The sequence below is a fragment of the Pipistrellus kuhlii genome, unplaced genomic scaffold (genome assembly GCF_014108245.1).
Source record: "Pipistrellus kuhlii isolate mPipKuh1 unplaced genomic scaffold, mPipKuh1.p scaffold_m20_p_20, whole genome shotgun sequence".
Taxonomy (NCBI): Eukaryota; Metazoa; Chordata; class Mammalia; order Chiroptera; family Vespertilionidae; genus Pipistrellus; species Pipistrellus kuhlii.
Genome location: NW_023425516.1, coordinates 14,641,316 through 14,669,020, shown reverse-complemented (window position 1 = coordinate 14,669,020; position 27,705 = coordinate 14,641,316). Strand labels below are relative to the sequence as shown.

Below are 27,705 nucleotides of genomic sequence, written 5' to 3'. Positions count from 1 at the left end.
TCGATGAGAGAGAATCATCGATCAGCTGCCTCTTGCACACCCCCTACTGGGGTACCTGCCCTTGACCGGAATCGAACCCGGGACCTCTCAGTCCGCAGGCAGAAGCTCTATCCACTGAGCCAAACTGGTTTCGGCAAGAAGGGCCATTTCTCATGAGAAACAGCAGTCCTGTCCTCCGTAGTCCCTCCAATAACATCTCCTAACGGGCTGCTGTAGAGGCCTTGGTGTGCAGTCAGGAAAAAGCCCCGTTTGGCCGTGTTCGCACAATGGAATAGCGTTTGGCTGTGAAAGGAAATGAGGTTCTGACCCAGGCTATAGCGCAGATGAATCTGGAAACCATCACAGGGCGAGGCAAACGTGGGCTTACAGTTGTGAGCATGTGAAACACAGAGTTTATTCTTGTGTTGTTATTTATTAATGACCATGTGATTTTCCATAAGAAAACTGTAAACCTCCATTTGTACGTTAAGGGAAAGAAGCTGGTCACAAAAGGTCACACATAGTGTGTGATTCCATCTGTGTAAAGTGTTGAGAACAGGTAAATCCATAGAGACTGAGCTAGATTAGTGGATGCCAGGTATTGGCGGGGGTAAAGGGATTGGGAAGGGACTGCAGATAGGTATGGATTTCTTTGGGAGTGACAAGAATGTTCTGGAATTAGGTAGTAGTGATGGGTGTGCAACGTTGTGAATACACACACAAAAAAACCACCAAATGTATGCTTTAGAAGGGTGAATTTTATGGTATGTGAATTGTATCTCAATTGCAAAAAGAGAGAGGAAGGGAACAAAAAGAAAGCCGAAACCGGTTTGGCTCAGTGGTAGAGCGTCGGTCTGCAGACTTAAGGGTCCCAGGTTCGATTCTGGTCGGGGGCGTGTACCTTGGTTGCGGGCACATCCCCGGTAGGGGGTGTGCAGGAGGCAGCTGGTCGATGTTTCTCTCTCATCGACGTTTCTAACTCTCTATCTCTCTCCCTTCCTCTCTGTAAAAAATCAATAAAATACATTTTTTTTTTAAAAAAAGAAAGGAAAGAGAGAGAGGGAGTAGATCACAGAGAACCTTGGTTCGCTCGTGGCTTTGAAACTAACCGGCTGTTCCCACAGGCAGGTTCCCTCCGGGGGCCTCCATCTCTCCGTCTGTACAAGGAGGGTGACCCCAGTGCCGGCCGCACAGGGTTCTCGCGTGTGAACACGGTACATGGAGGGCTCGGTCCAGCACGAGACCCTGAGCAGTGCCTGGAGGACAAGGCCAGGGGCTGAAGCCATACCGTCCGGGGGTTTCATGTCTCCGTGTGGCCTGGGTTTCTGCCCCGGGGGAGGCGGGCGGCCAAGCACGTTATTTTCTCATATTTGGCCCAGGTGTTCAGGGTTTATTTCCTAGCAGACGCTTGGCTGGGAGTCCATTTGCTCGTCTGGCCACTTGAACGTCCAAAACAAAGGCCCGTTTAGGCCCTGGCCCCACGCCTGCCCGCCGCCCGGGCCTGGCCCGTTTCCCTGGAGGGCAAAGGCTGCACCCTCGGTAGCGCCAGCTCACATGCCCCCCTGGAAGGGGGTGAAAGTTCTCTGTGAGCCGCCAGGTTCCTGCGCTGGGACCTCTGGCCTCCGAGGTCAGACCTGCAGTGTGCGGTGCGGTTAGTTCCAAGGCTCACCGGGGCCTGGATGTTCCCGCCGCTCCCCACCCCCTTTCTGTCGTCCTCTCCGAGGGGTGTCGTAACAAGCACCACAAGCTGGTGCCTCACCACAGACACGGATATTCTCCTGCCTGGAGGCCAGAGTCTGAAATGAGGTGTGGGCGGGAGCGGGCTCCCCCTGCAGGCGGAGTGCTTCCTTGCTTTTCCAGCTCCTGGTGGTCGCCGGCCACCTCTGGCGTTCCGTTTCGTGGCTTAAAGCTGTTCCACTCCGTTCTCTGCCTCTTGGCCTCCTTCCCCGTGTTTTTCTGAGTCTCTCTCGTGACCTTCTTAGGAGGGTACCAGTGGTTGGATGTAGAGCCCACCCTGACCCAGTGTGACCACCTCTGAACTAATTACACTTACAAGGACCCTGTTTCCGAATAAGGCCATACTCTGAGGTCCTGATGCTTACCTTTTGACGAATAACTTAACCTCGCCCTGCCTTGGTTTCTTCACAGAAAGTGAGGATAACAGGCCTGGCTGGCATGGCTCAGTGGCTGAGCATCGACCAGTGAACCAGGAGGTCACGGTTTGATTCCCGGTCAGGACATGTGCCCAGGTTGCAGGCTGGATCCCCAGTGTGATGCATGCAGGAGGCAGCCAATCAATCATTGATGTTTCTATCTCTCCCTCTCCCTTCCTCTCTGAAATCAATAAAAATATTTTTTATTTTTATTTTTAAAAATATATTTTATTGATTTTTTACAGAGAGGAAGGGAGAGGATCGGATAGAAAGCTAGAAACATCGATGAGAGAGAAACATCGACCAGCTGCCTCCTGCACGCCCCCTACCGGGGATGTGGCCGCAACCAACGTACATGCCCTTGATCGGAATTGAACCTGGGACCTTCCAATCCACAGACTGACGCTCTATCCACTGAGCCAAACTGGTTTGGGCCAATAAAAATAATTTTTAAAAGAAGGGAAAGAGCCCTTACTGGTTTGGCTCAGTGGCTAGAGCGTTGGCCTATGCACTGAAGGGTCCCATGTTTGATTCCGGTCAAGGGCATGTACCTTGGTTGCGGGCACATCCCCAGTATGTGCAGGAGGCAGCTGATGGATGTTTCTCTCTCATCGATGTTTCTAACTCTCTATCCTTCTCCTTTCCTATCTGTAAAAAATCAATAAAATATATATTTTTTTTTTAAGTGAGGAAAACGGGAGCTCCCTGGCAGCAGGGAAGTGAGGATTGGACAAGGGACACCTATCCATCCAGATGTAACCTGGCACACACGCAGGCCTTATTGCCCCTGCTATTTCCCGCTACGCTGGGCAGACAGGGGAAGGATCACAGCCCAGTATCCTGAGCATCCTGGGAGCAGGAGTTTCTTTCCTTACTTTGCCCCCCTTCGCATCACTTCCTCGCTGGGTGCCCCACCCACAGGCCCTTCTGTGGAAGGGAGACAGGTTGCCGTGGGCTGGGTGATCAGGGCGGGAGAGAGACCTCAGCTAGAGCCTCCAGGGCAGGTAGGAATTAGGTGGGAATGAATGGGGGGATGAGCATTCTAGGGGGAGAGACACCTCAGAGGCGGGCACCGGGGGTTCCGGAGGCACCCGGTGCGAGCAGCCCTGGGCCTGCTTCTCTGTTCCCAGCAGTGGGGCTGGGACAGCCGTCCCTGGTCCTCACGCCTGCTCCCCACGGCGGCTGTTTCTCCCAGGGTCACGGACGAAGTCTTTAACTTCCTGCTCGTGTGGTATTACTGCACCCTGACGATTCGGGAGAGCATTCTCATCAGCAACGGCTCGAGGTAATTGGGGGCCTGGCTTTGTGGGGGGCGTAGGGGCAGCCAGAGGGCGCTCTGTCATGAGGGGAGGCAGGGAGGGCTGTTACCCTCAGCGGCCTTCCCTTCCTCCTTGGGGATCGCCGACATTTCAGACCCGGGGAGGAGCAAACCGTGCCTGCCACCGCAGCAGCCTCACCCGCCATGGTCAGTCTCTGGTCTACAAGAAACCCCAACTCAGTATAACAGGACATTATTCTCTCATATTAAGAAACAGGCCCTGCCGGGACCGGTTTGGCTCAATGGATAGAGTGTCGGCTTGGGGACTGAAGGGTCCCGGGTTCGATTCCAGTCAGGGGCATGTACCTTGGTTGCGGGCATATCCCCAGTGGGGGGTGTGCAAGAGGCAGCTGATCGATGACTCTCTCTCATCGATGTTTCTGACTCTCTATCTCTCTCCCTTCCTCTCTGTATAAAATCAATAAAATATATTTTTTTTAAAAAAAGAAAGAAACAGGCCCTTGCCGAATCCGGTGTGGCTCCGTGGATAGAGCGTCGGCCTGGGGACTAAAAGGTCCCAGGTTCGATTCCGGTCAAGGGCATGTACCTTAATTGCGGGCACATCCCCAGTGGGGGGTGTGCAGGAGGCAGCTGATCGATGTTTCTAACTCTACCCCTCTCTCTTCCTCTCTGTGAAAAATCAATAAAATATATATTAAAAAAGAGAAAAAAACAGGGTCTTTGGTAAGGCTTAATCCAGGTAAGGCTTAATCCAGGTGCACAATGTCATCAGGACCCACTTTCTCTCTGTCTCTCACCTCTGCCTTCTTGTGTTGTCTATTCTCAGGTACTAGGTAGAGTTATCAGTTCCAAGCTCACGTCCTTATTTCTAGCATTCTCAGCAAAATAGGGCACATTCCTCTCTTGCAAGGTGTCTCACTGGGTCCTCTTGGCGTACATTAGATCATGTGCCCATCTCTGAACCAATCACTGCAGCCAGAGAATGCGGCGCTTCTGTGACTGGCTGGGCTTGAGCCTCCTGCCCACCCCTCTAGCTGTCACTGGAAACCTAGAAGCTGAGTGTCAGGAGGGACTGGTTCCCCACAGGAAAACTGGGATGAGCTCACTAGATGAGTGGATTCTGGTGTCAGGAGTGATGGTCCCCGTAGGGAGAGGCGTCTCAGGACTCAGTTGAGATCCATGGCTTGCCTTCCACCTTCAGGACCCTTTTTTCCATCGTTCTGATTCCTTTTTGGGGTGGCCATGTGATCCTCTGCACACCATTCTTGTCCCTATCGTTTCTCAAAACACAAAGGAGCAACTTTCCACCCCCTCCCCCCTCCTCCCTCCCAGGGGCTCTGAAGCACAGCCAGAAGCGGGTATTTAACTCGGGGCACCTGCCAAGCCCTCAAGTCATTTGCCACCTTCTCACGTTTCTGCCCAGTGGTCTCTCAGCAGGGCTTCCCCTGAGCGTAGAGCCACGAGGTAAGAACAGGAACGGCGGTTCCTCAGTACCCAGCCCTGTAGCGTGTAGCCTGTTAGAAACATCAGTGTTTCTCAAACTGCACTCATTCCTGCCCCGCCCGCGCCATGTTTGCCATGTCTTTGCATCATCATTATAGAATCTAGGTCCTAGAACCTAGATGATCATTTTCCCACGTTTTATTTTTTATTACATTTTTGAATTTTTTTTTCAAATTGCTTTTTAAAGAGAGAGGAAGGGAGAGGGAGAGAGAGAAACAACAATCTGAGAGTGGGACATTCCTCAGCTGCCTCCTGCACGAGCCCATAACCCAGGCATGTGCCCCGACCAGGAATCGAACCTGCAACCGTTCTGTGCGCTCGACGACGCCCAACCAACTGAACCACGCCGGTCAGGGCATCACTTTCCCCACATTCTAAATCAGCCGTCTCTCCGTTTTCGTTTTGTTTTTCCTTAAATAAACATTTGTTTTAAAAGGAAACTTTATGCCACCACTTTACATGGAAAACCAGCATCAATTACAGGAAAGAGGAAGTAGTATAAAAAATTTTTTTTTGGTTTTCATTGTCTAATTGATTGAAGGCTCTGGGCCTGAGGCCTGTGGTCTCTCTTATGTGTGTGTGTTCATGTGTAGAAAGGGAGACAAACAGATCTTGAGACGCATTAAAGATATACGAGCATCTAACCGAGACCATCTCCTCGACTTAATCAGGAGAACGGAAAGAGATATCACTCAGTATCATCTAGTGCAGTGGTTCTCAACCTTCCTAATGCCACGACCCTTTAATACAGTTCCTCATGTTGTGGTGACCCCCAACCATAAAATTATAGGCTCTGTAGGCGTCTTCAAACTACGGCCCGCGGGCCACATGCGGCCCGCAGAGGAGTCTGATCCGGCCCGCCAGGTTTTTTGGGCAGTGAGCGCAGCCAAGGTGTTACAGTAGGAATTAGTAGTTCATATAGTCCGGCCCTCCAGCTCTCTGAGGGACCGTGATCTGGCCCCCACTTTAAAAAGTTTGAGGACCCCTGCGTCTACAGCATCAGTTCTCAGCCTGTGGGATGCAACACACAGGTTGAGAACCACTAGCAGGGTCACCTAAGACCATCGGAAAACACAGATATTATAACAGTATCAAAATTACAGTGATGAAGTAGCGACGAAAATAATTTTATGCTTGGGGGTCACCACAACATGAAGAACTGTGTTAAAAGATCGAGGCATTAGAAAGGTTGAGAACCACTGACGAGTGCAGGCATGCGTTTGACATGCTCGATTTAGTGTTACACTCAGATGTCATCTAAAACTCGTGCTTTGGGAAACACTGGAGTAGAAAATCTTACCCAATAAGTAACATCTGTAGTTTGCCTTCATTGTAGTGAAGAGTAGCTTTCTGCTTTTAGGTCTGTTGGAGGGGAGCCAGGGGAGCATGTAGGGGGGAAATGGCCCAGGGCATTTGGCAGGACTTCCTGGTTACTCATTATCTTCCTGGACCTCGTACTAGCTGTCAGGCTTGGAGTCTCACCTCCAGACTGGGACGGACTCCTAGTAAGAGTGTTCGGAGCATGCTGTGTCTCTGACGGTCACTAACACTGTAGTAAGTTACTCTGGTCAGCTCTTTTTCTGGCGGGATAAGCCATGTGTGGGAGCAGGACTGAGGGGAGGTCCCTGCAAGCGTGGGGCACACCAGGAGAATAGGGGGGGACAAAAGGAGGAAGTGAGGTTCCGTAGCCAAGCCTAAATGTTTGCCTGACGCGTTTAGCTGGGGCTTTCCCAGGGCTTCTCTGGACCGCGTGCTCTGATGGGACAGCATAGGGGTGTCGAACTCAATCAGAGAAGGGGCCAAAATCTAAAATCCAGCCTAAATTGCGGGCTGAATGGTTTACTGAACAGTCATAAACTGTCATTGTGATGGAAACGCAGCGGAGTGCAGTGATGACAGCGCGGTGTGGGCCACATTGCAAGGCCTGGCGGGACGGATTTGGCCCGCGGGCCTTGTGTTTGACACATGTGAGACAGCAGGATGTGTTGTCGCTGAGCTTGTAATGCACAGCTTTGCATGTGGGTCCACTGCCCCCTCACGCTTGGTCCCCTACCCAGGGAATAGCTACGAAATCCGTAGCTAAGAGAGCACAGTGAGGAGGAGGTGGGTGAGCTCTGCCTCTCACCTCTGAAGCATCCCAGAGTCAGTCAGGCGCTCAGCGTAGCTGCCCCGTCAATGCCCCGTGGTCTTTGTGGAAATGCATTCCACCCCAGCTCTGTGATGAGGCAGGGCCCTGAGGGCCTTACCGTGTTCTTAGGACAGGTGGAGCTGAGCCATACGGGCTTCCTGGAGACGTGGTGCCCGGTTTTGGTGTGACTGAGCCTCTGTCATCCTGTTCCCCGTGGCACTTGAGTCCTGAGTTAGGGGCATGGTCAGGGAGGCAGGCCGAGAGAGGTAGGATGGAGCCACCTTGCTTTGTGTCTGATGCCTCCCATGTGAGAAGTAACTCATCAGCTGAGTTAGTGCATTAAGCAGATCAGCTTCCCTTGCAGATTTGCAAATGATTGAAAACCACCTGATAGGATAAACATGAAGGGGATTTATGGGAGCATACAAATAGTTCAAGGAGGTGAAAAGGGTTCAATGTTAACAGTCCCTCCTCCTTCTCCTTAGTTCCCAGCAGTGAGGTCAGCATCCTATTGGATCAGCAACCCGAGTTCCTTTCCTCTGCAGATCTAGCTGTAATCTTGAGCCAGACTTCTGATTGGCTAGGCTCAGGTCACATGCTCATCCCTAAGCCAATCACTGTGGCTTGGGGTGGGTGGTGCAGAGCCCTCATTGGCTGGCTCTGGGTCACGTGCCCAGTTATATTCCTCAGCTGCACTCAAGCATCCAGACTGGAAGTGGCGGTGAATTGGTTTCCTGAAAGCTGAAGCCTGGCACCGGAATGGGGGTGACTGACAGACAGGCAAAACAGCAGATGCCTCCTGCAGTTAGTTCTGAGCCAGAACACATCATGAATCAGGGGTCGTATTCGTTCTTCTGGCGAGCCAGCCCTTGGGCACCTGGCTCTAACAAGCTTTTAAGGCATAGTAGCTGGCAAGGGAGGGGTCCTCAATGTGGAAGCCATTCCACCAACTGCCCCGATGACAGAAACGGCCTGCCGGAGAATAGTGGCTGCTGCGGCAACCTCTGCACACACACACACAGATGTGGCCAAGGTGTCCTGCCAGGGGCTGTGGCCCTCCTGGGCACAGTCCGCAGACACCAGGACTTGGAGTCCCTGCGTTCCAGCAGGAGTGCTCCGTGCCTCCTGGGGCATCTGCTGTCTGCTCCTGAAAAGCCCGCCAGCCCACAGGCATCCTTTCCGTCCAAATCGGCTCGGATAGTGACAGCTACTGGTGCAGGTTTGTTTCTGGGGTGACAAGCGTGTCCCAAAACTGATTGTGGACAGTAGCACACTCTTCGGATCTCTATCTTATTTTTAAAATATAGTTTTATTGATTTCAGAGAGGAAGGGAGAGAGGAGAGAGAGAGAGAGAGAGAGAGAGAGAGAGAGAGAGAGAGACAGAAACATCAATGATGAGAAAGAATCATTGACCGGCTACCTTCTGCACACACCTTACTTGGAATCGAGCCAGCAACCCCAGGCATGTGCCCTTGGCCGGAATCGAACCCGAGACCCTTCAGTCCACAGGCCGACGCTCTATCCATTGAGCCGAATCAGCCAGGACTTCAAATCTATATTTTAAATGGGTGCATTGTATGGGTATGAACGGTGTCACACTGAAAGTGTTCTGCAAACACACTCGGGCACAAAACCTGCCCAGAGCCCTGGGCTGTGCGGGTGGATGATGGGGCCAGGGGAGAAGGACTTCTGGCCTCTCCCAGTCCACTGAGTGGCGGCTGTCAGCGCTGGGCTGTGGGCGGTGAAATGAAAAGGCTGTGACATGGGAAGCTGCTGCTCACACAGCTTCTCGCCCAGAGCCTGCGTCTGCTCAGGCCCCTCCCAGGCGGAGAGACGGCATTTCTCCGGAGAGGGTGGAGAGTGCGACAGAGGAGCACGGGGCCTGCCAGGACCCAAGGACCTGTGTGTGGCTGGGCAGAGAGCTGGGAAGGTTCCAGAGAGGCTCCCTCGGTGCTCTTCAAGCTAAAGGTCTGAGGGTGTGGCCAACCGCCTTTCCTATCAGAAAACCCGTGCCCGGGGCCTCCTGGACTCTGACAGGCCAGGCAGGGACACGGAGAGGGGGAGGCGGGACTGAGGCGCGAATGGACATCGTGTCCCAGGAACTCGCCTGGCTCCTGCAGCCAACTCCTGTCCCCTCTGTGCTGGCGGCATCCAGACCAGCTGTGGCTTTCCCCAGCTGCACCTCCTGGGCGTCACTTTCATGCATTTCAACATTTATTTGGTTCCTACTGTTTACCTAGCGCTGTTCATGCTAAGAATAAAGGAAAAAGTCTTGTCCTTCGCCATAACTAACCTTTGAGGGACCCACAGGCCATCGTCTGAACACCCGATTTGCACCCAGAACTATGATGGGGCTGCAAAGAGAAGAAGGAGTGAGGAAGAGCCAGTCCTTGCTCTTTTTTTTTTTTTTTTTTAAATATATATTTTATTGATTTTTTTACAGAGAGGAAGGGAGAGAGATAGAGAATTAGAAACGTCGATGAGAGAGAAGCATCAACCAGCCGCCTCCTGCACACCCCCCACAGGGGATGTGCCCGCAACCAAAGTACATGCCCCTGACCGGAATCGAACCTGGGACCCTTCAGTCCACAGACCGAGAGTCCCTGCTCTTATGTCTACATTCTGGTTGGGAGGTTTTAAGGCCACTTCAACCCCTGTTGGGACAATGCAAAAGGAAATCTCAATGGCACACCGACTTTTACCTAATAAGTCGGGCAGGCATTTTAAAGTTTGGTTTCAGGCGCTGGTGAGGGTGTGCCATCACACCGGGGGCTTCCGTGGGGCGTCTTGGCAGCACCGAGGCTGGCAGTGACCGCTGAGGAACAGCCGCATGGACTGGGGCAGAGCCACGGCCTGAAAAGCCATGTGGCGCTTACGAAGCCAGCGACAGGGCTGTAGGTGCCAGCCTGGGATGATTTAGTTAAAAAGAAAGTCTAGCCGACACCGGTTGGCTCAGTGGACTGAAAGGTCGGTCGGTCTGCGGACTGAAGGGTCCCAGGTTTGATTCCAGTCAAGGGCATGTACCTTGGTGGCTAGCACACCCCCACACAGGCGGGGAGCTGGAGGGGCCTGCGGTTCTCTCCCCGCCTGAGCGTCCCCTTCTCTCGTTCTCTCCGAGGATTAAAGGCTGGTGGGTGTCGCACCACTATGTGTCCACCTTCCTGTCCGGAGTGATGCTGACCTGGTGAGTGTCCCTGCCCGCCCCCACGCTGCCGGCGGCCCTCCCCGGGGTGGGGGGGGGGCTGTGGAGGGGGACTAGTGGTGGGGGAGGGGCCCGGCTGGCTTCCCAAGGCCCTGGCCTCGGCTGACTTGACTTTGGGGCCAAGGAGGAGAGTGTGAGCTTACAGCGGAGGGAGCCCTTTGGGAGTTTTGCTGGTAACGTACCCTCTGCCTGCCAGCTGGGGCAGAGGAGAGGGGGGCAGGGCTGGGGCAGAGGGGACGGGGGCAGGGCTGGGCAGAGGGGACAGGGACAGGGCTGGGCAGAGGGGACAGGGACAGGGCTGGGCAGAGGGGACAGGGACAGGGCTGGGGCAGAGGGGACAGGGGCAGGGCTGGGGCAGAGGAGAGGGGGGCAGGGCTGGGGCAGAGGGGACGGGGGCAGGGCTGGGCAGAGGGGACAGGGACAGGGCTGGGCAGAGGGGACAGGGACAGGGCTGGGGCAGAGGGGACAGGGGCAGGGCTGGGCAGAGGGGACAGGGACAGGGCTGGGGCAGAGGGGACAGGGGACAGGGCTGGGGCAGAGTGGACAGGGGCAGGGCTGGGGCAGAGGAGAGGGGGGCAGGGCTGGGGCAGAGGAGAGGGGGACAGGGCTGGGGCAGAGGGGACAGGGTCAGGGCTGGGGCAGAGGGGACAGGGCTGGGGCAGAGGGGACGGGGGCAGGGCTGGGGCAGAGGGAATGGGGACAGGGCTGGGGCAGAGGGGACAGGGCTGGGCAGAGGGGACAGGGACAGGGCTGGGCAGAGGGGACAGGGACAGGGCTGGGACAGAGGGGACGGGGACAGGGCTGGGGCAGAGGGGACAGGGGTGAGGCTGGGGCAGAGGGGATGGGGTGAGGCTGGGGCAGAGGGGACGGGGTGAGGCTGGGGCACAGGGGACGGGGACAGGGCTGGGGCAGAGGGGATGGGGTGAGGCTGGGGCAGAGGGGACGGGGTGAGGCTGGGGCACAGGGGACGGGGGCAGGGCTGGGGCAGAGGGGACAGGGCTGGGGCAGAGGGGACGGGGGCAGGGCTGGGGCAGAGGGGACGGGATGAGGCTAGGGCAGAGGGGACGGGGTTAAGGCTGGGGCAGAGGGGACGGGATGAGGCTAGGGCAGAGGGGACAGGGACAGGGCTGGGGCAGAGGGGACGGGATGAGGCTAGGGCAGAGGGGACGGGGGTAAGGCTGGGGGAGAGGGGACAGGAGCGAGGCTGGGGCAGAGGGGACAGGAGTGAGGCTGGGGCAGAGGGGACGGGGGCAGGGCTGGGACAGAGGGGACAGAGGCAAGGCTGGGCGGACGAGGCTGTGGCTCTGAGGAGTGGGGCCAGGGGAGGGGACACCTGTGGGAACTTGGGCTTCAAAACCACACTCGACCCCTGGGGACACGGTGGCAGGAGGCGTAGACAGTGGGGTTTGGGTTTAAATGGAAAGCCACCTCTCCCGGCGGGAACACGATGGGCGGGCGGACGTCTGATTTCCCAGCGCCCTCACCTCCTCCGCCTCCTCTCTGCAGGCCTAACGGACTGATCTACCAGAAGTTCCGCAGTCAGTTTTTAGCGTTTTCCATATTTCAGAGTGAGTGTCTCCTGCCTGCACTCGGGGGAGGGGCACAGGTCCCTGCGGGCTCCCTGTGGAGGCCCCCCCCCCCCCCAGGGCTGTGTCTTTCCTGGAGGGGGCGGGCACTGGGGAGGTCCCTGGAAGTCCAAGGAGCTACCTGCCCCGGGTCAGCTCCATCCCGCTCTCCACCCCAGCCTCTAGGGACCACCTGCCCCATTGCCCCCTGGAACCCGTCCCTGCCTCCCTTCCCCGGCCAATTGCCACCTCTGAGAACCCGCTGGGGCTGGGCACTGGCTTTGTTTTCCTTAAAAACGGAGACAGAGTTCTTTTTTCTCATTTAAGAACAGCCCTGGTTCACGTACAATGCACCGACCCAGGGCTCGGGGAGCTTGGATGGTTGGCGACAGGGAGAGCGAGTTTTACTTCTCACCGTAGGCCTGTTTGTTCCCTTCGAGTTTTATGCCGTGTGCATAGTGCCAGCTCAGAAAAACACAACTTAATTTTTAAATAAAACCCTGCTTACCAACAAATACAAAAAAAAAAAAAGCTGAGAATGAACATCATGTCCAGTGCCGCCCCCAGGGGTGACCCCTGGTGAAAGGTCTGTGTCCTTTCTACCATTTTTACCCACAAGGACGTATGTGCGTATGTACTGCATCATGGGTAGCCCACAGACACGGCTCCCTCTGTGCATACAGCTTTGCATAGAACCTGGGAGACAGTTACCATGGGCTTTTCCCCCGCCCCCTCCGTACAAGCATCCCATTGTACGGAGCTCTCTCTTGCTGACCTGGCGTCGCACACAGCTCCTAGCCCGGTGCAAGTCTCTTTTGAGTGCCCAATGCACACCTAGGAAAGTTCTGGAAGGGGAGGAAGGGGTGTGGGCGGGAGAAGGTTGGACCCTCCGGGGCCCTGAAGACCCACCCCTTTGCGGTGGAAGTGTCACTCCGTCCTCCACGCGCTGTGCTCCCCCTGCAGGCTGCGTCCAGTTCCTGCAATATTACTACCAGAGGGGCTGCCTGTACCGGCTGCGGGCGCTGGGGGAGAGGAACCACTTGGACCTCACTGTGGGTGCGTAGCCGGCCGGGGGGGCGGGGGGACAAGTGCTGGGCCTGCCTGCTCCCCCAGATCTGGCCCTCATCCCCCTCACTGGGAGCACCTGCCAGTGAGGGCATCACACACCTCCCACACATGCAGCCAGGGCCGCTGGCCTCTGCCCAAGCTGCTTTTCATAATGCGCTGTGGATTCTGCTTCAGTGACGTGTGAGACCAGCTGTGCGCCCTCAGCGCTGGCTACTCTCTTAGCCTCTTCAAATGTCTTTTTTTTCCTTTCCTGTGATTTATGATTAAATATATGTATATATTAGCCTAGTGCTGTTGGACATATATAACCAATGTGTAATATGTCTACATATAAATATAAAAACATATACATACATATATACACATTGAGAATGTGTGTGCAACTTTTTAAAATATGTTTTTGGCCGAAACCAGTTTGGCTCAGTGGATAGAGGGTCGGTCTGCGGACTGAGGGGTCCCAGGTTCTATTCCGGTCAAGGGCATGTACCTTGGTTGCAGGCACATACCCAGTAGGGAGTGTGCAGGAGGCAGCTGATCGATGTTTCTCTCTCATCGATGTTTCTAACTCTCTGTCCCTCTCCCTTTCTCTCTGTAGAGAATCAGTAAAATATATTTAAAAAATAAAAATAAAAGTCCACTATAAAGTGCAAATGAAGCACATTTTTAAAGCACAGTCCCTGGCACCTCAGCGTTCCATGGTGTGGTCCAGCCTCCTTGTCCTTGGTGACCGGAGGCTGAGGAGTCAGGCTCTCTGGGTGATTTCATGTGATTGTTCGCGCCTGTAAGCTGAGGGCTGGCCCCGCGCCGTGTGTATCTGTGCCTCGCTGATCCGGGGTGACCAGCACGGCCAGGCGCGTGGTGGGGCCGAGGGGCGGCCGGGTCCCTCACACAGGCCCCGCCCCCTTCCTCCTCCGCAGAGGGGTTCCAGTCCTGGATGTGGCGGGGCCTCTCCTTCCTCCTGCCGTTCCTGTTCTTTGGCCACGTGAGTGCCCTGCCGTGTGTGGGTGTCCTCTGTCTGGGCTGACCTCCGGGAGCACAGTGTCCGCAGCCTCTCCCTCATTCCCCCGCTCACCAGCCATCCCCGGGCTGGGCCTCCCGGGTTCCCAGGCCATGGCAGGCCCTGGGTCCAGGAGCCCAAAGGCAGGGCCCAGGACTGGCCCTCAGGCTGCTCCGGCTTAGGGTGCCCCGGTTTCATTTGGGGGGTTCAGTGTCTCAGGGCAGTGGCTACCAGAAGCTGGGGTCCTGGTGCCAGGCCCTCACCCAGGGGTTTCCCACGTGGTGTCCAGGGAACCGGACTGAGCAGGGCCCCGCCCCCCTCTGCCCACAGTTCTGGCAGCTCTACAACGCAGTCACGCTCTTCAAGCTCTCCCGCCACGAGGAATGCCGAGAATGGCAGGTATGGGGGGAGGTGACTGTGTGTGTGTGTGTGTGTGTGTGTGTGTGAGTGTGTGTGAGTGTGTGTGTGTGTGTGTGTGAGTGTGAGTGTGTGTGAGTGTATGAGTGTGTGTGAGTGTGTGTGAGTGTATGAGTGTGTGTGTGAGTGTGTGTGTGTGTGAGTGTGTGTGTGTGTGTGTGTGTGAGTGTGTGTGTGTGTGTGAGTGTGTGTGTGAGAGAGAGAGAGCGAGAGAGCGAGAGAGAGAGAGAGAGAGGTGTGTCCTGGGGAAGTGTGTGTGTGTGTGAGTGTATGAGTGAGTGTGTGTGTGTGTGAGTGTATGAGTGTGTGTGTGAGTGTATGAGTGTGTGTGTGTGTGTGAGTGTATGAGTGTGTGTGTGTGTGTGTGAGTGTGTGTGTGTGAGTGTGAGTGTGTGTGTGTGTGTGAGAGTATGAGTGTGTGAGTGTGAGTGTGTTTGAAAGTATGAGTGTGTGAGGGGTCCTGGGGGAAATTATTTCCTTAGCCACGGCCCCCTCTGCTCTCCATGGGGCCCAGGCTCTGCTGCTGGGCCCAGGAGGCCGTGGGGGGCTGGAGGGGAACCTGGGAGGCCTGGGAGCCCCTCAGAGACGGCTCCCCACTGAACACTCCCCACGGCCCGGCCTGAGCCCACGGCTCAGCCCCTTCACCCGGAGGCCCTGATGCCTGCCTGCCTTCCGCCTGCACAGCCGTGCGGCTTGGGGGTGGCTTGTGCCCAGGGCTCGGTCTGGGCAGGTGGCACTCCAGCAGGGAGAGCTGGTGCAGCCTGTCCCTCCTTCCCTCCGGCCAGGTGTTTGTGCTGGCGATCACGTTCCTGGTCCTCTTCCTGGGCAACTTCCTGACCACCCTCAAGGTGGTGCACACCAAGCTCCAGAAGAACAGGAGCAAGGTGAAGGCGCCGTGAGCCCGGGCCGGCCCCCGAGCCCGGACTTTGAGACCGCGGGGGCCTCACCGCGGAGGCCGCCTCAGCAGCGCCGGTGGCCACTGGCGCAGTGACCTCAGGGGCCAGGGGCCTCCCCGGGAGCAGGCCAAGGCCCAGGTCCCCGACTGGACACGGGGAAGGTGACCCCAGCCTGTCCGAGCAGTATTAGCCGCCCCTCCCTATTTATGACGTATTTAACACCGCGCCCTCCCGCCGCCCCAGAACCTTGGCCCCCGCTGCTCTCGGCCGGACTGGGTAAGTCTTCTGGGAGAGGCAGAGCCTCAGGGAGCCCCCCTGTCCCAGTCCTGGCACTTGAAGCCCTCACGGTGGGGTGTGGACATGCCTCCTGAGGTCGGACGTGTGACCTGTTACGTAGAGTCTCAGGCGGGGGCGGAAGGCAGTCCCTGGGGGGACTCCCTCCCCAGGCACAAGCTTCTGCTGTTGGCTCCCACCTCCTCCCAGCCTCCGCTCCTCTGCAGGGCGGGCATTTAAGTTCTCAGAGAACCGCTGTTGTGCCTTGTGCTCTTTGTGCTTCCTGAGTCCCCTGACTGCTGGCCGCGTGGGGAACACGGCCCGCCCACCTGAGTGAGGCCTGGGGTTCTTGGTCCCTGGAGCAGCTGGGCCCAAGGCAGGAAGGGTTTCTGAGTCACCACCAGAGGGCGCCCCAGCCTTGCACCATTTGGGTGGTTTGAGGGCGTTCCTGGACACTTCCTGGCCCTCAGCCCTCAGCCCACCTTCCGGAATTCTTGCCGTGGGAACTCAGAGTGAGACCAGGACTCTCAGCGCCGGCTGACACTTCAGCCGGCACTAATGTCACCCGACCCTCCCTCTGCCTCCCTTATTCAGAGGTTCTGGAAGCAGGGAGTGTGTGTGTGTAGGCGGGGGTGTCTGAGCAACCTCACCTTCCGGAGGTCACACAGTGGCGTCTGTGTTGGTGGGAGGGTGAAGAAGCCAGTGGGTTCGGTGGGATTTTCTGCCCCTTCCCCCACACCTGAGCCTCCTCCGCCCTTAACGCCTTCCCTACAGGTCCTCTTCGACCAGAGCTCATAGCTGGTGTCCACGGCCATGCTGTGGCCCTCGGGGGGTTAAAATTTTTTAAATTAGTTACACTTTTAAAAAATGGAATCCACCCCCAGGAAGACTCCACATAAAAATCCTGATCGTGACTTTCCCTAAGTAAATGGAAAGACCTGGCAGCATTCCCACAGAACAGCACGCACCTGGCTGGCCGCCTGCCCGGAGTGGTGCTTGCTTCCTAGTTTGCTGCAGACCCCACCACTCCCTCCTCTCCCCGCCCTCCTCCCCTCCCCCCGCTGCCCCGTCTGGCCCTGTAAGAACTTGGGTTTGCCCTAGACTCCCGTCAGCAGCCTTTCCCTGTGAAGGGCCCGACGGTCTCTGTCACAGTGATGTGAGCCCGCAGCTGTGGGGCAGAAGCAGCCCTCGCATCAATGAATGGGCATGACTATGTTCCAATAAAACTTTATTTACAAAAACACACAGCGGCCGGATTGGGCTCACAGGCCGTCGTTTGCTGACCTCCGTTCTAGACCCTCCTTTGTCTGCAAGGCCCTGGACTCTGCTGGAACCAGAGGGCCTGGTGAGTCCCCGTGGCGGGGCCTCGGGGAAGCCAGGTGGGTGCGGTGGGCTGGCTTAGAGGTCTTTCCCCGGCAGGTGACTTCGGAGAAGCTCGGCTTGGTGGCCACAGCACTGGGACGGGACACGGGTCAGGTGGTGCCTGGGGAGCAGGGGCCACCTGAAGCCATCACCCCACCTTCGGGAGCGCTGGCTCCAGACTGAGCTCAGAACCAAGCAGCTGTCAGTCTCTGGCATTGGAATCCCCTGGGGCACTTTAAAAAAAAATTCCTGGGTCTTCCAGAAGGAAGTTCCGTGAATCTGCGGCTGGAGGGTCGGTCAGTCAAGTCCGATCTTGAAGGAGGCCATCCCGGCAGCCGTGGTGGCTGTGAGGGGCAGGGGGCGCTAGAGGACTCCCCTTGGGCTGGGCTGTCCTGCAGACAGGGGCCCGGCCTCAGGACTGGCCTGCCCCAGAGCAGGAGCTGCTGGCACTTCACCTGGCACTTCTGGCAGTGGGGGCTGTGGGTGAGGAGACCCCGAGCAGGGGTCGGACGGGTGGTCCACGGTGTTTGCTCTGCTTTCTGAGTCTTCTCCCCTGGTCATGTGCTCCCAGATCTGGGAAGATGTTGGCCAGGCCAGAGGCTGCTGCTGAAGCCCTCAGCGTGGGGGGGTGGGGGGATGCAATTCCCGTGTCCGTGTCCGGGGCTGCGTTCTCCTGATAGGCCTGGGCCCGGCCGGGCCCGGCGCTCCGGGCAGGAAGCAGGCGGGAGGATGCGGCCCTGCCTATCTCCCCAGCCCAGGGCCGCGAGGCACGCCAGACCCGCAGCCGCCCCCGGACCAGTGCAGCTGGCTGTTTGGAGCTCAGGCTTTGAGGCCCTACTGGGTGTGTGAAGGGGGACACGTGTGGCCGGGGGGAGAGTGCAGAGGGCACGCCTGCGTCCTGGGACCAATGCCCGTTCCGGGCGCCGAGGGACGGAGTCCAGCACGCTCGCCCCCACCACGCACGCCCCAGCTCCGAGCTCCCAGTCACAGTCCCAGCTGGGAAAGGAGAAAGTTCCGGGCCATCCACAGGGTCTTGCCACAGGCTCCAGACACAACTCCAAGTGCCCTCGGTGAGCCGGGGCCGGCAGGACCCGGGAGCAGGCGGGGCCGGGCTGTCAGTGCTGTCCTGAGGGCCGAGGGCCCCGGGGAGGGGCTCAGAGCAGCAGGCAGCGCCGGGGCCGTTTCTGCCGCTGCGCCTTCTTCAGGGCGCTGAGGGCCACCTTGGCCGCCTCTCGGAAGACGTCCTCCACGTTCTCCCGGAACTTGGCGGAACATTCCAGGTAGAGGGCGGCCTGCATCTGCTGGCAGGTGCTCAGGCCCTGGGGGAGGGGAACGGCATTAGATGCTGGGCCTGGGCGCGGGGCGCCTCCTGACACCCCCTGGTGGGCTTGGGGCTGGCTGTAGGGGCTGCGGGGCCTTGGGGTGGGGCCCCTCTTGCTCCTCCCGCCCTCCCACCTCGGGCAGACGCTGGGGTGAATCCTGAGGACGGCTTGTCTGCTGTGTCTGCGGGGCCTGTGAGGAGAGTGGCTCCCTCCCCAGACCCCTCTCCCTCTGGAAAGCACCATTCAGGCAGCGGAGCTTGTCCTCAGAATAAAAAATGTCAATTTCTAAAGCATTTCCTTTTATTCATGCCGATTCCCTTCTATGAAACCTCATTAGGTTCGCTTCCTGTTCCCTCCATCCTCCAGTGCAGGGGTCCTCAAACTTTTTAAAGTGGGGGCCAGATCACAGTCCCTCAGAGAGCTGGAGGGCCGGACTATATGAACTACTAATTCCTACTGTAACACCTCGGCTGCGCTCACTGCCCAAAAAACCTGGCGGGCTGGATCAGACTCCTCCGTAGTTTGAAGACCCCTGCTCCAGTGCCTCGGGCAGCCCCGGGCCGCCCTGAGGAGGGGAAGGCTGCTTTCGAGCAAGGGTCCGCCCCTGGGGTCCCTCAGCAGATGGGACAGGACTCTGGAGACACAGTGACTGGGAGGGCACCCCAGCCTCACTTCAGGTTAGCTGTGTGACCCTGGGCAAGCTCCTTAACCTCTCTGGGTCTCAATTTATCTCCCCCATAAAATGGGGAACACTGACGGTATCTGCCTCTGGGTTACAGGATTAAATAAAGTGCTCGGACGTGTGGGCTATCCATATTGTACAGCTGTTACCCTTAGCATCCCGTTTGCTCCCACTGTGCGCAAGGCCACTGAGGCACCCCGCTGCAGAGGCCCCAGGCCTGGGCGTCTCTAGCCACAGCTGTGCCGGGCGGGGCTCCTGGTGGGGGAGGAGGAGGAGAGGGGAGTGGAGGGAGGGCCCGAGCTCACCTGCGTGTAGGTGATGGGCTCCAGGTGGGCCGCCCGCAGCTTCCGCAGCTGCTCCTTGTCCTTCCTCAGGTCCGTCTTGCAGCCAATGAGCACCATGGGGGTCCCCCGGCAGAAGTGCGTGACCTCGGGGAACCACTGTTGGGGGGGAGGCTGGGCGTCAGGGCTGGGGCCGGGGCTGGGGCCGAGGCCCCCCACCCCCACCCCGGGAGGCAGGCCTCCCTCACCTTGATGAGGACGTTGTCGTAGCTGGTGGGGTTCATGACGTCGTAGCAGATGAGCACCAGGTGGGTGTTCTGGTAGGACAGGGGCCGCAGCCGGTCGTAGTCTTCCTGCCCTGAAACCGACCGGAGGACGGGGAGCGTCAGGGAGGCTCTGGGCTCGGAGGGGCCGGGCAAGTGACACCTGCGTGGGCTCCAGTTTGTTCTGTGGAGCAGGTGGCCGCCCGCTGTCCGGACGGCAGCGGGGACGACCGGAGAGAGGGTGCAGCAGTGCCCAGAGCTGGGCCCGGCCGAGGTGAGTGCTGAAGAGTCGCGAGCAGTGTCACCCCCCTCCCAGCCACCTTACCCCCCCTGCCCTGGCCCGGGCTGACGTCACATCACCCTCTCACATCACCCTCTCCGGAAATAAAGCTAGAGGAGGGTGCCCCCGAGGCCCGGCCTCAGGTGAAATTCATCTGCCGCTCTGGCCGGGGCTGGGAAGAGGGGAGATAACAGCAAGCTTCTCACCTGGACACCTGCCCCCTCCCTCCCACCCCCTCCACCCTCCCGCCAGGCACAGCAGACTCACCCCAAGGCTGGACTGGAGCAGCAGTGGGTTTTTTGTTTGTTTAACATATTTTTACTTTTTTAATTTTTTTTTTATAAAACATTTTATTTTATTTTTTACAGAGAGGAGGAGGGAGGGATAGAGAGCTAGAAACGTCGATGAGAGAGAAACATCGACCAGCTGTCTCTTGCACACCCTCCTACTGGGAATGTGCCCGCAACCGATGTACATGCCCTTGACCGGAATCGAACCCGGGACCTTTCAGTCCGCAGACCGACGCTCTACCACTGAGCCAAAAACGGTTTCGGCTATTTTTACTTATTTAATAGAGGAAGGGAGAGAGAGAGAGAGAGAGAGAGAAACATCAATGATGAGAGTCACTGATGGGCTGCCTCCTGCATACCTCACACTGGGGATCGAGCTGGCAACCTGGGCATGTGCCCCAACCAGAACTGAACTGTAACCTTTTGGTTAAGCGGTTTTTTGTTTTTGTTTTTTTAATTTTTATGTATATTTAAAACAGAAAAATTACAAAATAGCAGCGCAAAAAGGCCCTTACTCAGACGCACTGTTCACATGGGGCCCCGCTGGGCTGTCTCCACGGAGACACCTGACCCCCGCGAGGGGCAGGCGCACGCTGGGCTCCCGCGCCCGCGCCCGGAGGTAGTGGGTCTCCTGCGGGCTTTCTGAGGACGCTCCGCTGGGCCCTGCGGCTGCCAAACCCGGCGAAGCCGCGCTCCAGCCCGGTGGTCGGCAAACTCGTCAGTCCCCAGAGCCAAATAACAGCACAACGACTGAGATTTCTTTGGAGAGCCAAATTTCTTAAACTTCTTCCAACGCCACTTCTTCAAAATAGACTCGCCCGGGCCGTGGTATTTTGTGGAAGAGCCACACTCAAGGGGCCCAAGAGCCACATGTGGCTCTTGAGCTGCAGTTTGCCAACCACGGCTCTAGCCAATCCACTGGCCATGCTCCTGTCACCAGATGCCCCGCCCCCCCGTACTTCCTCCCGGGCCCAGAGGCAGGTCTGCCTGTGCGCCCTGCAGCCGCTGTCACACCAGCATCTGGGAAAACGCTCGCAGTGCGGGCTGAGGCCTCGGGCTCACCGGCAGCCCCCAGCCTCCCTCTGCACGAGGTGAGGTGACCTCCTCCCACTGGCCAGGACTCGGAGGCCCGGCCCAGCCCGGCCCGGGAGTCCCCGCAGCCCCTCCCTCCAGCCCACGGCCCTCCAGACAAGTGGCCTCTCCACTGAGCAGGACGCCCACTGACCACAGGGCACAGCGACCCGCTCCCCACCCACTCGCTCCGCTGTGCAGGGAATGGCTGCCACAGTCAGGACGGCAGGGCCAGAAGGACTGTCCGTGCTGTCACTCAGCCGAAACCCCCAACACTGGGGGAGGGGCGAGGGGTGGGCAGGGGGTGGGCAGGGCCGGAGCACTCAGACCCTCCTGTGCCCACCGCCACAGAGCTGGATAAATCCGCGGACGACGACGGAGAGCCACGGAGCTGGATAAATCCGTGGACGACGACGGAGAGCCACGGAGCTGGATAAATCTGCGGACGACGACGGAGAGCCGGCCCAGCGTGCTAGCCGGCCCATGCCTGCCCCTCTCTGTCCCAAACTGGCCCCACGTCTAACCTCTGTGCATGTCTGACTAGATCTCTGCTGTCCCACAGGGTAGCTTCTAGCCCCCGGGGGCTCTTTAACATAAAAAATGCAGGTTCTCCATCCCACTAGCTACATTTCAAGGGATGGACTGCCGCTCGGGGCCAGTGGCTTCTGTAACAGACAGCGTAGGTAGGCACAGAGCATTTCTGTCACCACAGAATGTTCTAGTGCACAGCACGGCTCCGTCCTCATCCCGGCACCCCCCCTGCCCTCCCTGCCGCCCCTCAATGCGCCCTGTGCTCCACGCGGCCGCTGGGTGGATCTTAAACACCAAGACCTGCCTTCTCCCAACGGAAACACCTGCAGTGGCTCCCTGTGGCCCTTTAATGAAACCCAAGCTTCTCCTGTGGTCCCGTGACCTGGGTCCCCCTGGCCCCGGCCTCCTCTCCCTCCTCCACACCCCTCTCTCCCTGAGGTCCAGCCGGGGCGGCCGCCTCTGAAACCCTCGGGCCTGTTCCCCGTTCCTGGAGCGCTTTTCCCTCGTCTTCTCCCCGTCTTCTTTCCAGCGTTTCGTTTCAAGCACTCGGACTGTCTGTCCACATTATTTCCTTTCGCCTTCTCTCTGCTTCCACGTAACACCCCCCCCCCCCCAATACCTTACTTATGCACTTTTCGGGGTGCTTCTACGGTACAGGATTAAGACAAACTGACAGCAAAATCACCTGGCGAGCTAGTCAGGGAACTCGGGAGCATTCCCACCGATACAGGAAGAAGCTGAGGTTCAGGGAAGTGAAGGCACTAGCCTACCCCTGGTCACTGTGTCCGTGACCGAGCCAGGACCCCGCCCCGGCTCCTGCAACCCCAAATCCAGCGTTCCTTCCGCAAAAAACGCGGCGACACGCTTTCCCGCTTCTGTGCAGACGTACGTCCCGGGCCCCCACCATGCATGAGGCGGCTTGTAATTGTGGTGCAGACACGCTCGCTCCCGCCCTCGCAGACGCCCGGCTGGGACGGCCCAGTGGCAAAACGGAGCCTGCTGTCCCCTCGTCTCTTCATCCCGCCTGGAGCCCAGTGCACCGCCCTGTGTGCACACCTGTCCCCGTGTGTGTGTGTGTGTGTGTGTGTGTGTGTGTGTGCTGGGCACTGCCCGTCTACCCGTGGACTGGAGGCGCCCCGAGGGCAGGGCCCACGTCTGTCCTTAAATACTAGTTCCCGGTGCCCGGCTGCCCAGGCAGTGCTGGCTGGCTGGAGCTGTTCACCTTGTGGAGGTGGAGACCAGGGCCGAGGTGCGCTGGGAGGGTTCCGGCAGCGGACGAGGGCAGCAGTCGGACGGCCCTGGGCTGGGGGGGAGGTCAGGCCGAGCTGGCTCCCCCCAGACGCTGCCCTGGTTGTCACCTCCCCCGGAGGCTCTTCCCCAGGGAGCAGACGGCCCGGTCCCTCCTCTCCGTCAGGTCTCTGCAGAGGGGTCCCCTCCTCCGAGAGAATCGCTCTGAAACAGCCTCCTTCCTCGTGGCTTCCTTTTCCTTCTGGGTTTTTGTTTGTTTGCGTTGTCCACCCCCCCCCACCCCCCCCAGGACTGGGGCCTTCTCTGCCTGTGCTACGCTCAGTCCCGTGGCGAATGAATGAGCAGACGGACGAGTGAGTGAGTGAGTGAGCGAGCGAAGTGCAGTGATGACCCCAAGGCTTTAGACGTTTGCCAGGGCACCGCGCTTCCACGGCCTCTGCCCATTTAAGCAGCCACCCCGGGAAGTGAGCCTGCGGGGAGGGCTCTTCCTGTTAGGAGACCACGTGGCGGAGGGGGCACGTTTCAAGGTCAGAGACAGGCTCCCTGGGAGCTGGAGCACCACCTCAGTCCCCAAGCCCAAGGTCAGCTGCCTGCTAACGGCACCAGTTCCCCCAGGAGGCCTTCTCCAGCTTTCCCAATAGGGAACTGAGCTCTGGACCTCAGTCTCCTCATCTGTGAAATGGACGTGCGAGAAGCAGCGAGCCTTGTTGACAATAATAACAACAATGGTCCTCTAGGCCAGAGCCCTTCACCTGCATTGACTCATCATGCCTCACCAGGATCCTACAAGGCAGGGCTGTTGCTACCCCGTTTCACAGACACAGAAACTGAGACTGAAACGCAGAAGACCACGGGGAGGACTGTTGGGGCGCCTCCCGCTCACTCCTTCCCCAAAGGATAGGGAGCCGGCCTCACCCGACAAACCCCAGCCCTGACCAGGGGAGGTGAGAGCTCCCCGCACAGGAAAATCAGGGAGAGAGGGATTCTGGGAGGGGAGGGGCGGCCAGCCCCGCTCCCAGCTCCTCCTCCTCCTCCTCCTCCAGGCTGCCTTCCTGGCTTAGCTGTGCCCTGCTCGGCTTTCCCCAGGACTCGGAGTGGGCCTCCACTCCGCAGGGGACAGACTTTGCCCTCCCGTTCTTTGGGTGGGGCAGGTGTCCCCGACAGACACCTCCCGTATGAGTCAGGAGGGCCAGGCCGCCCACAGACCCCTGTTCCGTGGCTTTGGCACCTTCCCTCTCCCGGCCTCAGTTTCCTTGTCTGGAAAAGGGGGTGGTAATGCTGCCCCTGATGCTGAAAGTAAAGGACTTGTAGGCTGGACCATGCTGGGCAAAGGTGAGAACTGTTACTCCCGAAATAGAAGCAGGGTCCTGGGGGGGGGGAGGGCGCGGGGTGAGAGGGAGAGAGGAATGGGTTCTAACCCTGGCTCTTTAAGACCCACCACCCACAACACGGCACTCCCCTCCCCATTTCCCCCCGGTAACGCCAAGGCTTACAGGGGCCAAGTCGCCTGTCTGCGGGCACACAGGTGTCCCCCTCTGGCCTCCGCAGATGGGCTTCAGATGTTAAAAAAAAAAAAAAGGGGGGGGGGGCGAGTTTTGTGCGAAAGGAGGTGGTGGTTTCAGGCGGGGAAAGGCCCGTGGGGCAGGGAGGAAGTGAGGCTCACGAGAGGGTGCTTCCTCTGTGGGCGGGAGTGTGGCTGTGGCCTGGCGGGGCTTTCTGGGTAGGGGTCTCGGGCGTGCGCTGGATGGAGGCAGAGGGAGTCACCGGGCCTCCGTGGTCCCCGGATCGGCTGGAGGACACCCACGGGGCAGGTGGGTCCCGGCTCCCGCCAGGGCGTTGGCCGGTGGCTGCAGGCAGCACGAGAAGGGGAAGCTGCTGAAAGGGAACCCTCTCTCACTAGTGCTCCTGTGCCTGCCACCTGCACGTCCTCCCCAGAGACCAGAGCAGCCGGGGCCCAGGCAGCACCACCCGCGGCCGAGAAACGGGCCCGAGGACCCGCCGCTGCAGCTCCCCTCTGTGCCTGATTCCCCGTCCACCCCACACCTTCCCTGGGGTTCCATCTCAGGCTCCCCACCTCCCGGGCAGTCCCCCCACCCCATCTCGTGACGCCCCAGCCTGAGGCCCGGACAGCTCGGTCTCCGGTTGGTGTCTTCACCTCCAACCTCGCCCCCGCTTCCCCCTCCCCGGCCCAGGAAACGTCAGACCTCGCCGCAGCTTCCTGTCTCCGGGTGTCGGGGCTGCAGGCAGGCGAGGCTGGCGGCCCCGGTGCTGCTCGCAGCAAAGGTCAGGCCCCCCAGCCGCTCTGAGAGCCGGGCGCCGCTCCCCCCCCCGCCCCCCGGCCCTCCCTCACGAAGGATCAGAGCAGATCCTTTCTCAAGGCCACCAGAAGCTCCCCGGGGCCTGCCCGCGACAGCCCGCCCTGCCGAGTGCCCTGAGCATCCTCCTCTGGCCACGGCCACCGAGACCAGCCGGGCCCCGGCGCCGGGCATAGGGAAGGCGGTGGGGAAGCCGAGAGGTGACGCCTGAGGGCAGGCGGGAGGACAGACACGCTCCCCTGGACTCTGCCGTCCCACCAGCGCCCCACCCACTGCGGGGAAACCTGTGAAGCAAGTGTCCCAGACCATGTGGTCTTCACTGCTCTTTGCGGCCACACCCCTGGGAATTCCTCCGAAGCACATCCTCATTCTGGGGGCAGCCCCGCGGGGCCCTCATCCCACAAGGTGGGGAGGTCCTTATCCAGGGGGGGTAGGGGGGGGGATACCAGAACCCAGGAGAGGGCTGGGGCTGGGTCAGCCGGCCCTATCCTCCAGGTCCCGGTGGAACGAGAGACGCTGCTGGCAGCTTGGCAAGGGAGGCAGCTCCGGGTTTTGGCTCCATCCGAGGCCAGCCAGCCGGGAAGGCACCGCGCACACACACCAGACTTCCTCGGGGAGGGGGCACCTGATGACGGGGCTCCTCGCACCTCACTAAGCACTGACTCACAGAGGCTGGCACTCCTGACCTTTGCTCCCCCATGTTTTACTCAGTCCAGAGGCAAAGAGGGAAACTCCCTGAGGGCAGGCACCCCCCCCTCCCCAAACAGCGCCATTCAATCCCTCTGCTCCTCCCGCCCATCCCCCAGCAGCAGGCCTCCGATGGGGAGGGAGGGAGGCGGGCGGCACAAACCCAGGAGGAGCTGCAGGTGACAGAACCTCACCCCCACGCTCCCTGGCGCCCGGTTCCTTCCAGGGAACCGGGAAGGCACAGAATCCTAGAAGGCTCCACAGAGGAGAACCCAGAACCCCAGAAGCAGAAGCGTGGGAGTCAAAACCTGGGTCCATGGGACCCTGGAGCCACAGGCTCTCATCTGCAGCCCAGAATATTCTGGAAGCACAGGACCCTGAGATGCAGCCCAGGGCAGCCCAGCCCCAGTGCACCCAAACGTGCAGCCCACAGAGCCTTAGGAGCCCACAGCAGGTAGCACCCGGGATGTTCTAGAAACAGGAGAGGAAGGAAGCCGTGGGCTCTCAGAGCATCAGTGCTGAGTGCTGGCCAGGAGCTCATCTCGCCCAAATACTCTCCTTAAACATACAGACGGGGCCCCGACTGGGGTCCTCTATGCCACCAGCACCCCCACCCGGGCCCCTGGCCCCCCGGCCAGGCGGTGAGCACCGCCCCGCGGCCTCCAGGGGTGATGGTCTGCCAGGGCCTCGCGGCCGGGAATGCGGCGGGGATGCCCGGACCCTCGGCCCCTGGGCGCGCAGGCGCACTCACCGGCCGTGTCGTAGAGGTTCAGGATCACCTCCTTGTTGCCCACCGTGACGCTGGCCGTGTACTTCTCGAACACGGATGGGGCGTAGCGCTGTCGGAGGGAGAAGGGGGAGGGCTGATCCTTAGCAAGAGCGGCGAGGTGGAGGGGTCCCCACCTCCCACCTTCACCCCATCCGGCTCAACCCCCCTTAATCCCCCCATACGCACCCCGCTAGGCGCTGGAATTCCCGAGGGGGCGCCCCGGGGTGGCAGCCGCCTCTGGGCGCGCAGGACCCAGGGGACCGAGGGCCCAGGCTCGGGTGCAGGCGGAGGGCCGCCCCTCGCCCCCAGGAGGGACCCCCGCGCGCCGCCCCTTCCCCACCCCCCGCGGGCCGCACCTCGGGGAAGGAGCCCTGGCTGTACACCATGAGCAGCGAGGTCTTGCCGCAGCCGCCGTCGCCCACGATCACGATCTTCAGCTCCTTCCTCCCCGGGCCCGGGGCGGCGGGGGCCGGGGCGTCCATGGCCCGGAGCCGGCGGTACTGGCGGCGGCGCGCGGGGCTGAGCGCCGGGGCTCAGCTCGCGGAGGGGGTGTGGCCAGGGAACGGGGCGTGGTCATGATAAGCCCCGCCCCCATCGGCACCGCCTCCGTCAGGCAGCCGCCCGGGCCGACCCTGCGGCCTCAGTTTCCTTCCGGCGAGGGTACGAGCTCGGGGCATTCGCCCTTCCTGCGCCGGGAAGCCGAGAAGCGGGAGGCTCGGCCGCAAGCGCAGCTCCTGCCCGTTCCCCAGCTCCTCGCGGCGCGCCCCCCACCGCCAACACCCCATCGTTTCCGCCGCTTCTCCTGGGGGGGGAACCCCCCCCCTTAATTGGCAGGCTCCGCCTTCTGTCAGGAACTCTTTGGCCGGCACGGACAGGGTCTCCTTGATTGGCGGGTCGCCCCCACGCCCCAGCACCCCGGTTTGTGGAGCCTTGGTTCCAGGCTTTGGCTCCAGGTGAGCGGCCTGGGGCAGGCCCGCCTCAGGCTGTTTCCCCACAGGAGGCAGGTCGGTGGTGCCAGGGGAGATGCTGGCACGGGAGCTGTGTCTCCGGTGTGGACGCGGGATGGCGGTGGGGAAGAGTGGTTCCCCCCCACCTCCCTAGGGGCGCAAAGTAGACTTCGGGCGCCCTCTGCCGGGCGACCGCC

At 59.6% G+C, this 27,705-nt stretch overlaps 2 protein-coding genes across 2 annotated transcripts in view; one reads left to right on the top strand and one right to left on the bottom strand.

The window, feature by feature from the left end:
- TMEM120B (transmembrane protein 120B) overlaps positions 1-18,431 on the top strand; it is a 40,514-nt gene extending 22,083 nt beyond the window's left edge. Inside the window, exons 6-12 of the mRNA XM_036448923.2 lie at positions 3,328-3,417; positions 10,161-10,226; positions 11,751-11,812; positions 12,773-12,865; positions 13,795-13,859; positions 14,205-14,273; positions 15,077-18,431. Of these exons, the coding sequence (XP_036304816.1) occupies positions 3,328-3,417; positions 10,161-10,226; positions 11,751-11,812; positions 12,773-12,865; positions 13,795-13,859; positions 14,205-14,273; positions 15,077-15,190 (559 nt within the window). The 3' untranslated portion in view covers positions 15,191-18,431. The remainder of the gene's footprint in view (positions 1-3,327; positions 3,418-10,160; positions 10,227-11,750; positions 11,813-12,772; positions 12,866-13,794; positions 13,860-14,204; positions 14,274-15,076) is intronic.
- RHOF (ras homolog family member F, filopodia associated) lies at positions 16,674-27,346 on the bottom strand. The gene is made up of 6 exons (XM_036448929.2): positions 27,226-27,346; positions 26,918-27,093; positions 26,544-26,631; positions 19,356-19,465; positions 19,132-19,266; positions 16,674-18,141 (listed from the first exon to the last, which is right to left on the bottom strand). The coding sequence occupies exons 1-6, from the start codon at positions 27,344-27,346 to the stop codon at positions 17,977-17,979; spliced, it is 795 nt and encodes a 264-aa protein (XP_036304822.2). The 3' UTR covers positions 16,674-17,976.
- Between the last annotated feature and the right edge of the window lie 359 nt (positions 27,347-27,705).

What these genes read in the sequence shown, in the direction of transcription:
- RHOF (XM_036448929.2), bottom strand. Translation starts at nt 27,346, where the DNA reads ATGGGGTGTTGGCGGTGGGGGGCGCGCCGCGAGGAGCTGGGGAACGGG. An exon ending in ACGACAACGTCCTCATCAAG is followed by an intron (nt 19,267 to 19,355) that starts GTGAGGGAGGCC and finishes CCCCCCCAACAG; the next exon opens with TGGTTCCCCGAGGTCACGCA. An exon ending in AGCCCATCACCTACACGCAG is followed by an intron (nt 18,142 to 19,131) that starts GTGAGCTCGGGC and finishes CCCCTCCCCCAG; the next exon opens with GGCCTGAGCACCTGCCAGCA.